Source organism: Aquarana catesbeiana, linkage group LG06, assembly GCF_042186555.1.
Source record: "Aquarana catesbeiana isolate 2022-GZ linkage group LG06, ASM4218655v1, whole genome shotgun sequence".
NCBI classification, from domain to species: Eukaryota; Metazoa; Chordata; class Amphibia; order Anura; family Ranidae; genus Aquarana; species Aquarana catesbeiana.
The window spans coordinates 409,861,160-409,873,570 of record NC_133329.1 but is presented as its reverse complement, the minus strand read 5'-3'; the positions used below and the strand labels follow the sequence as shown (position 1 = coordinate 409,873,570).

Here is a 12,411-nt window from a genome sequence, read left to right as displayed (position 1 = left end):
GTGTGAACCAAGGGTTATGTATAGAAAACAATTTGTAACACATAGGAAACATTGTTTACAAACGATGCGCATTTGGTTACAAATTAATATTACCAAACCATCAATAAAGTTTCCTTTTTATGAAAAAAACAAAAAATAAATCTGTGTTTATATTCTATTCTCCAAACACCTCAATGTGTCGTTTCACCTGCTTTGGGGGTTTTCTTATTTTTCTAACCAAAATACTTTGTTATACATTGTTTCATGTATGTTACAAATTGTGTTTTGTCTGCTGTGCTGTTACACAAGAAACCTCTCAAGCTACTGTTTTTAACTCCTTAAAGACCAGGCCCATTCTGACACTTTGTTTACAAGTAGAAATCGGGATTTTTTTTTTGTGCTAGAAAATTATATATTTTTAGCATAACAAAATTACGGTTGTTGCAATTTTTTATGTCGCACGGTATTTGCAGCTTTTCAATTGCAATTTTTTTTCGAAAAATTACACTTTAATGAATTTTAATGCAAACAAAAAGAAACACAATATATAATCCAATTTTCTGGTAAAATCTAACAGATGATGTTACACCGAGTAAATAGATACCTAACAAGGCACGCTTGTGGAATGGCGCCAAACTAAAGTATTTCAACATTTTCCATAGGCAACGCTTTAAACGTGTTTACAGGTTACCTGTTTAGAGTCACAGAGGACATCTAGCACTAGAATTATTACTCTCGCTCTAACGTTTGCAACAATACCTCACATGTGTGCGTGGCCTACGTATTTGTTCGCTTCTGCAGGCGAGCACGGAAGGATGGGGGTGCTTTATTTTTTTATTTTTTTTCTTATTTATTTTATATTTATGCTGTCCCTTTACATTTTTTCCACTTTTATGCCTATTACAAAGAATGTGCACATCCCTTGTAATAAGAATAAGGCCCCTTTCACACTGGGGCGGTGGGGGGCGTCTACGGTAAAACGGCGCTATTTTTAGCGCCGCTTTACCGTCGTTTTAGCGGCGGTATTCGGCCGCTAGTGGGGCGGTTTTAACCTCCGCTAGCGGCCGAAAAAGGGTTAAAACCGCCCGCAAAGCGCCGCTACAGCTTTTGATTTCAATGGGCAGGAGTGGTGAAAAAGCGGTATAAACACACCGCTCCTTCACCGCTCCAAAGATGCTGTTTGCAGGAGTTTTTTTTCCCTCCTGCCAGCACACTGCTCCACACTGCAGACAAAGCAGCGGCAGTTTTAGGTCGGTTTGCAGGCACTATTTTTAGCGCAATAGCGCCCGCAAACCGCCCCAGTATGAAAGGGGCCGAAGGATGACAAGTTCTCTTTGTGGAGAGATCTGGGGTCAAAAAGAATCTTTTTACCTTTTAAAAGCAAAAAAAAATAAATAAATAATTCTTTACATCTGCCCTAGACCGGAACTGACATCATGAAGTTGCTTCAGTCCTCCAAGGCAATAGAGGTGATCAGAGACAATCGGGGTCTTTGTTCTCCTCTGTGACCAGCCGGCCGCACTGTCAGACCGTTTCTCGGGCACGCCAGTAAAAACGGTAAGCCCGAGAAACGCCAGCGAGCAGCGGAGGGTGGGGGGGGTGCCCTCCCGCCACTTCTAAAAGCGATGAGCCGCTCTGACCGCTTTCATGAGAGAGAATCGCTGGCTGGAAAAAAAATTCTGGGGTTATGGCGGATGGCTTCACCGGTAAACCGCTACCAAGCGGCAATGTATATATACAAATTGCGGTCGGCAAGTGGTTAAAGCCGAACTTCACTCTCTCAATCAGCTCTTTTTAGGGTAGAAAATCCTATAATCTATGGCGTGCCTAACTCTCCAGTATCCACCGACCACTGATATCAGTTTTGGGTGGACTGACTCCTCCAGAGATAAGACGATCATTGCCCAGCCAGCGGATTCCGTATGTCTGACAGTTCTTTTTTTTTTTTTTTTTTTCCAGGACCTGTCTGGGGGCCCGGGACCCGTATTGCGGATGGGACAGTAAGAAGAAGCGCTGCACCACCCTGGAAGACAGCTCCAATATGAGCCTTTGGTTTCAGAACATCACCGAATGCCCGGTAAGCGATGACATCATAGTGACGTCACAGTGAAGCGTCACTTAGAGAAAGGCGGCTTTCTATACGGGGGGGGCACTCAGTGGGAAATGATAACGAGCGTTTTAGAGACCGGGATCATCGGGAGAGATGGTCAGCTGACACCATACAATCCAGAGATCCCATATTTTACCGCCCCAAACAATAGCGCAGCTCACAAAGAATCGCGTCATCCTGGCCGCGTAACAAGGCAGCCGTGAAAGCGAAGTGACAGACTCAGCGCTGAGTCCTGATAAGTGGATATTGTACGTGGAACAAGGAACGATTCACATTCAGGAGAGCAAAAAATAAAAAATAAAAAAAATCAGCAAAACGACCACAGAAGTCACCCGGCGTACCGGCACATTGCTGAGGAAACATTGAATCCCGGCCAAAAACTCTTTCTTTGGATGGTGCGGGGGAGGGGGAGAACCTCTGCCTGCTCTTCTTTTTGATCTCTGTGTCCCCCTCTCGGTGACTGAAGGGAATTTGCACAGAGGGGACACCAAGAGCAATAGTCCCCTCTTCCAAAAATTCCAAAACGACTCCTGAACGCGATTTTATCGCGTTCAGAAAACAGCCCATAAACTCCACTGCTGATAAGGCCTCATACACACGGACGTTTTAAAAAAAAACGGGCTGTAAAACTAGTAACCACACCTGGAAAAAAAAAAAAGCAGCGTTAAAAACGCGATTTTATTAGTGTTTTGATTTGGCGTCAATGCGCGTTTCAACATCGTTTCTAAGTGTTAACACTAAGACGCATCTTAAAAAACAAAACATCCCTCTGCTATTTTTCCACTCCCAAATTACCCACATAAACATTTTTACAGCTTAAAAAACGCTGACGCTAAAAAAAAACCCATCGGTATAGCGTTAATGCGCGTTTTTGAGCTTTTTTCCAGCATCGGCGTCAAAACAGGTCTAGCCCTGGAGCCTCAGAACGCGCCGGTCCTTGGTTGTTTTTTTTTTTTTTTTTTTTTGAGCTTAAAGACGACCGTGCCTGTTACAGCTCAAAAACGCCATGGTGTGTATGAGCTTATTGATTAACAATGGAGTGGCGTTCTTAAGCAGCAAAAAAAAAAAAAAAGCTCAAAAAAGCTGCCGTTAAAACGTCCGTGTGTATGAGGCCTAAAAGTTCAAAAACGTCCGTGTGTGCGATGGACTCATAGGATAACATACAGGTGAGTTTATGGGCTGTTAAAAAAAAAAAAAAAGCCCATACTCCGAAAAACGGCCCTTTATGAGCTCCAGTGTGCATAGAGAGCCTTAGCCAATAGGGAAAAATATAATTTGTTTCATCAGTTGTTACTATGTTTTTCAGCTTTTTCATTTGCTTTTATTTAATATTTATTTATTATTAAAATATTTTTTTATATTTATTTATTATTTATTTATTTTGTTAGAGGTTTATTTATTTTTATTTATTTATTTATTTTATTTGTTTTAACATTTTTTTTTTTGTTAGAGGTTCATTTATTTTTATTTATTTTTTATTTATTTATTTTATTTGTTTTAACATTTTTTTTGTTAGAGGCTCATTTATTTTTATTTATTTTTTTATGTATTTATTTTATTTGTTATAACATTTTTTTTTTTGTTAGAGGTTCATTTATTTTTATTTATTTTTTTATTTATTTTATTTGTTTTAACATTTTTTTTTGTTAGAGGCTCATTTATTTTTATTTATTTTTTTATGTATTTATTTTATTTGTTTTAACATATTTTTTTTTTTGTTAGAGGTTCATTTATTTTTATTTTTTTATTTATTTGTTTGTTTTATTTGTTTTAACTTTTTTTTTGTTTTTTTGTTTTTGTTAGAGGTTCATTTATTTTTATTTATTTGTTTTAGGTTAGGGGTTATTATTAGGATTAGGGTTTTAGGTTCGGGATTAATTTATGATTCTTTCAGATGCCGGGAGGTGGGGGTGGAGTTTTTAATCGATCGTGTGAAAGCAGCCGTGATTGGCTGTCACGGTGGTCACATGATTGGAAAGCTCCCGATTTGCGAGTAGCAATCGTGAACTTTCCGACGGCCGCCGGTAACCGTCCCCGGGAGTGCGCAGGGCGCCCGCGCTTCTCGGCGTAGCTGCGTTTGCAAAGTGGTATGCAAATATCCAGCCGCTCAGAGCCAAGGCCCAACGGCTGACAAGGCCGCGTATTTGCGTGGTGTCGGCGCCAAGAGGTTAAGAGATAAAGAGGAGGCGATGGGGGGGGGATCCCTGATTGGAGGGTTGATGGAAATCGCAAAGAACATTCGGGACACGTAGAAAAAAAAATAAAACATTAAAAATAAAACGAAGTAGAACTAATATTAATAACTTTAACCGCTTTGGCCCCGGAACGTTTTACCCCCCATAATGACAGCTCATTGGGCTGGGAGCTCCCGACTGACAGCGGAGACGAGTCGCCGGTTGTTAGGACGCTGGCGGGTGTCGGCTTCTTAGCAACCAGCACATACTGCAGGCAAAAAAATGCACCAAAAACGCAGGAAAAGTCGCATCGCCGTCGTGTGGCATCGATGTGGGCGGAGACTGAAGACGATGCGATTTCCGTTGTCATGTGACATCACAATAGTGAGATCCCTCCGGGGCGCCTCATTGACTCCGATCTTCCCTATTGCAGGTCAGGAACCTGATGGTGAACGGCGGGCTGGGCGCCTGGTCGTCATGGCAGCCGTGCCAACATTCCGACGGAGACTCCTCCTGCTTCTGCCGCTCCAGAAACTGCGACAACCCTCCCCCGCAGTGTGGCGGGAGAGACTGCGAGGGGCCGCGGATCGAGATCACCAACTGCTCGCGGTAAGTGTGACGCTCCATTGTACCGATCAAGTCTGCATGAAGAAATCCCCTCCCCCCAGTGATCAGACTGTACATTGTAACTTTGTAGAAGGGGGAGGAGTCATTTCCTCAGTCTCCCCTCCCCCAGTGATCAGACTGTACATTGTAACTTTGTAGAAGGGGGAGGAGGAGTCATTTCCTCAGTCTCCCCTCCCCCAGTGATCAGACTGTACATTGTAACTTTGTAGGAGGAGGAGGAGTCATTTCCTCAGTCTCCCCTCCCCCAGTGATCAGACTGTACATTGTAACTTTGTAGAAGGAGGAGGAGTCATTTCCTCAGTCTCCCCTCCCCCAGTGATCAGACTGTACATTGTAACTTTGTAGGAGGAGGAGGAGTCATTTCCTCAGTCTCCCCTCCCCCAGTGATCAGACTGTACATTGTAACTTTGTAGGAGGAGGAGGAGTCATTTCCTCAGTCTCCTCTCCCCCAGTGATCAGACTGTACATTGTAACTTTGTAGCAAGTCACAAGGTTGGAAGCTGCAGAAGGGGGCTGATCTGTGTCAGACATTTGTGCACAGGCCCCAGGATTTACATGTCATCTCAGTCCAGGAAGTAGACGATGGATGATGCCTGAATAAAGATGGCGCCGTCCTTCTGACGATGAAATGAAGACATTGTCGGGGGGAGTTCTGTGATCTCAGTGAGAAGTAATAAACACCTGGAAGGGGCGCACGCTGCACTGGATGTGATCTATGTGATGACAGGTCCTCTTTATGATTGGTGAGATGTCGGTGTGGAGAGGCGGAGCTCAGGATGTTTTCCTTCCATCCCTCCAATCACCATGAAGCCTCAGTACAGACATCGAATGAAGAAGATTTATTTGTTTTTGTTATTTTACATTTTTATTAAGCCGCCGAGTCGGAGAGCGGGGGAGGGGAGCGCTGATTTCTATCGGGATTATTTTTATTATAAACAAGATGGAAAATAGAATGTCTTCCACCGCAGTCCTCCGTCCCATCACCACCAGGGGGCGGCGTTCCTACATTAGAGTGTAAGCTCTTCTGTACAGAGACTGATGTGACTGTGGGGGAGGGGACATTAGAGTGTAAGCTCTGCGGTGTGGAGACTGATGATCCTGTGGGGGAGGGGACATTAGAGTGTAAGCTCTGCGGTGCGGAGGGGACATTAGAGTGTAAGCTCTGCGGTGTGGAGACTGATGATCCTGTGGGGGGAGGGGACATTAGAGTGTAAGCTCTGCGGTGTGGAGACTGATGATCCTGTGGGGGGAGGGGACATTAGAGTGTAAGCTCTGCGGTGCGGAGGGGACATTAGAGTGTAAGCTCTGCGGTGTGGAGGGGACATTAGAGTGTAAGCTCTGCGGTGTGGAGACTGATGATCCTGTGGGGGAGGGGACATTAGAGTGTAAGCTCTGCGGTGTGGAGACTGATGATCCTGTGGGGGAGGGGACATTAGAGTGTAAGCTCTGTGGTGTGGAGACTGATGATCCTGTGGGGGGAGGGGACATTAGAGTGTAAGCTCTGCGGTGTGGAGACTGATGATCCTGTGGGGGAGGGGACATTAGAGTGTAAGCTCTGCGGTTCAGAGACTGATGATCCTGTGGGGGAGGGGACATTAGAGTGTAAGCTCTGCGGTTCGGAGACTGATGGTCCTGTGGGGGGAGGGGACATTAGAGTGTAAGCTCTGCGGTGTGGAGACTGATGATCCTGTGGGGGGAGGGGACATTAGAGTGTAAGCTCTGCGGTGTGGAGACTGATGATCCTGTGGGGGAGGGGACATTAGAGTGTAAGCTCTGCGGTTCAGAGACTGATGATCCTGTGCACTGTGGTGGAATATGACAGAAATAAATAAATCCAGCAGACCTGGAAGGTGGCGCTGATGATGTCATAGTGTTTATGTAAATGCAGCGATCCATAGAATGACGATCGATCTTTGTGACACATCTCAATAAAAGCAGAAAAACGTTATAAAAGAATTACGGCTCCATCTTCCCGGCTCCATTAATTTGATCTTTTACAGGAGGACTGGAGATAAAATCTCATAAAATAAAATTGGGATATAGAAATGAAATCGATGCGGAAGATTCCAAATACACAAACTATAAATAATTGGCGCCTTTATTAGCGGCTCCAATACAGGAGATGGCGGGAGAGGAGATGGCGGGAGAGGAGATGGCGGGAGAGGAGATGGAGGGAGAGGAGATGGAGGGAGAGGAGATGGCGGGAGAGGAGATGGCGGGAGAGGAGATGGAGGGAGAGGAGATGGCGGGAGAGGAGATGGCGGGAGAGGAGATGGCGGGAGAGGAGATGGAGGGAGAGGAGATGGCGGGAGAGGAGATGGAGGGAGAGGAGATGGCGGGAGAGGAGATGGAGGGAGAGGAGATGGAGGGAGAGGAGATGGCGGGAGAGGAGATGGAGGGAGAGGAGATGGCGGGAGAGGAGATGGAGGGAGAGGAGATGGCGGGAGAGGAGATGGAGGGAGAGGAGATGGCGGGAGAGGAGATGGCGGGAGAGGAGATGGCGGGAGAGGAGATGGAGGGAGAGGAGATGGAGGGAGAGGAGATGGCGGGAGAGGAGATGGCGGGAGAGGAGATGGAGGGAGAGGAGATGGCGGGAGAGGAGATGGAGGGAGAGGAGATGGCGGGAGAGGAGATGGAGGGAGAGGAGATGGAGGGAGAGGAGATGGCGGGAGAGGAGATGGCGGGAGAGGAGATGGAGGGAGAGGAGATGGCGGGAGAGGAGATGGCGGGAGAGGAGATGGAGGGAGAGGAGATGGCGGGAGAGGAGATGGCGGGAGAGGAGATGGAGGGAGAGGAGATGGCGGGAGAGGAGACGGAGGGAGAGGAGACGGCGGGAGAGGAGACGGCGGGAGAGGAGATGGCGGGAGAGGTGATGGCGGGAGAGGTGATGGCGGGAGAGGAGATGGAGGGAGAGGAGATGGCGGGAGAGGAGATGGCGGGAGAGGAGATGGCGGGAGAGGAGATGGCGGGAGAGGTGATGGCGGGAGAGGAGATGGCGGGAGAGGAGATGGCGGGAGAGGAGATGGAGGGAGAGGAGATGGAGGGAGAGGAGATGGCGGGAGAGGAGATGGAGGGAGAGGAGATGGAGGGAGAGGAGATGGCGGGAGAGGAGATGGAGGGAGAGGAGATGGAGGGAGAGGAGATGGCGGGAGAGGAGATGGCGGGAGAGGAGATGGAGGGAGAGGAGATGGCGGGAGAGGAGATGGCGGGAGAGGTGATGGCGGGAGAGGAGATGGAGGGAGAGGAGATGGCGGGAGAGGAGATGGAGGGAGAGGAGATGGAGGGAGAGGAGATGGCGGGAGAGGAGATGGCGGGAGAGGAGATGGCGGGAGAGGAGATGGAGGGAGAGGAGATGGCGGGAGAGGAGATGGAGGGAGAGGAGATGGCGGGAGAGGAGATGGAGGGAGAGGAGATGGAGGGAGAGGAGATGGCGGGAGAGGAGATGGCGGGAGAGGAGATGGCGGGAGAGGAGATGGAGGGAGAGGAGATGGCGGGAGAGGAGATGGCGGGAGAGGAGATGGAGGGAGAGGAGATGGAGGGAGAGGAGATGGCGGGAGAGGAGATGGCGGGAGAGGAGATGGCGGGAGAGGAGATGGCGGGAGAGGTGATGGCGGGAGAGGAGATGGCGGGAGAGGAGATGGCGGGAGAGGAGATGGAGGGAGAGGAGATGGCGGGAGAGGAGATGGCGGGAGAGGAGATGGAGGGAGAGGTGATGGCGGGAGAGGAGATGGCGGGAGAGGAGATGGAGGGAGAGGAGATGGCGGGAGAGGAGATGGAGGGAGAGGAGATGGCGGGAGAGGAGATGGAGGGAGAGGAGATGGCGGGAGAGGAGATGGCGGGAGAGGAGATGGCGGGAGAGGAGATGGAGGGAGAGGTGATGGCGGGAGAGGAGATGGCGGGAGAGGAGATGGAGGGAGAGGAGATGGCGGGAGAGGAGATGGCGGGAGAGGAGATGGAGGGAGAGGTGATGGCGGGAGAGGAGATGGCGGGAGAGGAGATGGAGGGAGAGGAGATGGCGGGAGAGGAGATGGAGGGAGAGGTGATGGCGGGAGAGGAGATGGCGGGAGAGGAGATGGAGGGAGAGGAGATGGCGGGAGAGGAGATGGCGGGAGAGGTGATGGCGGGAGAGGAGATGGCGGGAGAGGAGATGGAGGGAGAGGAGATGGAGGGAGAGGAGATGGCGGGAGAGGAGATGGAGGGAGAGGAGATGGAGGGAGAGGAGATGGCGGGAGAGGAGATGGAGGGAGAGGAGATGGAGGGAGAGGAGATGGCGGGAGAGGAGATGGCGGGAGAGGAGATGGAGGGAGAGGAGATGGCGGGAGAGGAGATGGCGGGAGAGGTGATGGCGGGAGAGGAGATGGAGGGAGAGGAGATGGCGGGAGAGGAGATGGAGGGAGAGGAGATGGAGGGAGAGGAGATGGCGGGAGAGGAGATGGCGGGAGAGGAGATGGCGGGAGAGGAGATGGAGGGAGAGGAGATGGCGGGAGAGGAGATGGAGGGAGAGGAGATGGCGGGAGAGGAGATGGAGGGAGAGGAGATGGAGGGAGAGGAGATGGCGGGAGAGGAGATGGCGGGAGAGGAGATGGAGGGAGAGGAGATGGCGGGAGAGGAGATGGAGGGAGAGGAGATGGCGGGAGAGGAGATGGCGGGAGAGGAGATGGCGGGAGAGGAGATGGAGGGAGAGGAGATGGAGGGAGAGGAGATGGCGGGAGAGGAGATGGCGGGAGAGGAGATGGCGGGAGAGGTGATGGCGGGAGAGGAGATGGCGGGAGAGGAGATGGAGGGAGAGGAGATGGCGGGAGAGGAGATGGAGGGAGAGGAGATGGCGGGAGAGGAGATGGCGGGAGAGGTGATGGCGGGAGAGGTGATGGAGGGAGAGGAGATGGAGGGAGAGGAGATGGCGGGAGAGGAGATGGCGGGAGAGGAGATGGCGGGAGAGGTGATGGCGGGAGAGGTGATGGAGGGAGAGGAGATGGAGGGAGAGGAGATGGCGGGAGAGGAGATGGCGGGAGAGGAGATGGCGGGAGAGGTGATGGCGGGAGAGGAGATGGCGGGAGAGGAGATGGCGGGAGAGGAGATGGAGGGAGAGGAGATGGCGGGAGAGGAGATGGCGGGAGAGGAGATGGCGGGAGAGGAGATGGCGGGAGAGGAGATGGAGGGAGAGGTGATGGCGGGAGAGGAGATGGCGGGAGAGGAGATGGAGGGAGAGGAGATGGCGGGAGAGGAGATGGAGGGAGAGGTGATGGCGGGAGAGGAGATGGCGGGAGAGGAGATGGAGGGAGAGGAGATGGCGGGAGAGGAGATGGCGGGAGAGGAGATGGCGGGAGAGGAGATGGCGGGAGAGGTGATGGCGGGAGAGGTGATGGAGGGAGAGGAGATGGCGGGAGAGGAGATGGCGGGAGAGGAGATGGAGGGAGAGGAGCTTCTGATCCACTCCTCCAGACTGACATCCACCCATCAAGGCATTTTGATATTCGCATAACTCCTCCCACTGCGTTCATCAGTACTGGGGGGTCTTGAGAGGAGTACTGAGGCCGGGGGGGCAGTGAAGTTATCATGAAGCTATGTACAGCCCCCTGCTGGCCCCTCTCACCAGCCATGATCTGCCTGCATTGCATAGAGAAGCACAGAGAGCCAGTGATGATGTCACCGGGTCTTAAATAAGGTATGTCATGAAAATAAAAAAGGTTTTATTTAATAATGTCATTAGCATATTGATGAGGGGGAGGGGGGAACCAGGGAAGGCAAAACATAAGCAGATTAAACTTTAAGCATTAAGAGGGAGGAAGGATATGGACCAGGACTGGCCCAAGATATTGTGCTGCTCGATTCCAAGAATGAAATGCTTCCCCCCCAAATAAAAATCACGCCCACCAAAGGGCCCCCACATCCAATTATTTTATATCATGATATAAAAACAAAAATTACATTTATTAGGAATTCAGATTTACATCTAACAGCACCTTGTCTATATGTAAAGTTATATGACATACCATTATGTTCAATTCCGAAGGGCGGGCTAGGGCAGTATATAGACAGGCTAGGGTATTATATGGATGGGCCAATATTATTATATGGACGGGCTAGGGTAGTATATGGACAGGCTAGGGTAGTATATGGACGGGCTAGGGTAGTATATAGACAGGCTAGGGCAGTATATAGACAGGCTAGGGCAGTATATAGACAGGCTAGGGCAGTATATAGACAGGCTAGGGTAGTATATAGACAGGCTAGGGCAGTATATAGACAGGCTAGGGCAGTATATAGACAGGCGAGGGTAGTATATAGACAGGCTAGGGCAGTATATAGACAGGCTAGGGCAGTATATAGACAGGCTAAGGTAGTATATAGGCAGGCGGAGCAGCTCGGGGGTGGGGGGGGGGGTTGTCATCATGACACAAAACCGCTGTAAGAAAAATGTTGGGCTTCAATTTGCTGGGTGAATAGAAGAGAAGGCGAGGCGTCCGCGGTTCAGTTTGCTGCCCCTCTCAATGTTCCGCCTGAGTCCAATGGACCCGGCGGTACCCACGGTAGGGCCGGCCCTGATATGGACGCTTACATTAAAAATTCTGATTTGTTTGCTGCATTTCAGGCGTCTTAAAGTAACACAATGTGATATTTGACGGGAAGGAAATGTTGTCCATGTTTAATCAATGGTGGTGAAATGGAGAATCTGATTGGCTCCTGAGGGCGATACAGTTGAGTTTTTACAACAAAACAAAGAAAAGTGACGGCAGAAAAATCCGGAGTAGTCCATCGAGTCTGCCCGTTATTTCCGGGTGTCTCGGGGGATGTTCTGACTCTCTGACCCGGCGTTTGTTTTTTTTCTTTCTCGGTCCGCGGATCGCGGTCTGCGGGTTTTGTGTCCGGGAAGTGGAATTGGTCTCATTTCGATATTTAATGAACATTTTGGATGTAAATAAAAGTGTATTTTATTTTGCTGCGGCGTTTTTTTTCTTGATCTGTTAGGTAAATAAGAAGCGTCCGGTAATCTGCGCGCTCTGCCCGCTGCGTTCCGGGTTCACGGAGGTGCCGTGCCCGGCTGGAATGTAAACAAACGTCTGTGCCAAGCATAGCTGAGCTGCCGTCACACATGGATCTGGTTAGCGGGACCCCCCCCCCCCCCCGCGCTCTCAGGAAATGGGATTTTTTTTTTCTCTCTCTCCCTGTGTTCACTATTCATAGTCTGACACCTTCGAGCCGCCGCCAGACGTGTCACCATAGGATGGGGCTCCGCGCAGAACTGCACAATCAGCCCCTTTTCCTGCGAACGGAACATCTGGTGCCCGGCGGCTGAGCCATGCCAGACTCCAGAGCCGAGGATTCATCAGATAACACCTCAGGTACGCCATGTGCCGAGGAATTCAATTACCGCGTGCCGCGCTCCCCCTGAATAATGCAAACCGCGGTGCGTCGGTTTTATCAGAATCATTGCATTTTTTTCCCCAGCATTGATTTTTTTTTTTTTTTTTTTTTTTAGTACATTGTGTTTTGTTGGTGAAAAATATCAGCATGGATATC

The 12,411-nt window shown here is 50.1% G+C and overlaps 1 protein-coding gene across 1 annotated transcript in view; it reads left to right on the top strand.

Moving 5' to 3' along the window:
* The window catches only part of SEMA5B (semaphorin 5B), a 221,771-nt gene that overhangs the window by 123,900 nt on the left and 85,460 nt on the right, over positions 1 to 12,411 (top strand). The window contains exons 10-11 of the mRNA XM_073635242.1: positions 1,939 to 2,056; positions 4,697 to 4,872. Coding sequence (XP_073491343.1) covers positions 1,939 to 2,056; positions 4,697 to 4,872 — 294 coding nt within the window. The remainder of the gene's footprint in view (positions 1 to 1,938; positions 2,057 to 4,696; positions 4,873 to 12,411) is intronic.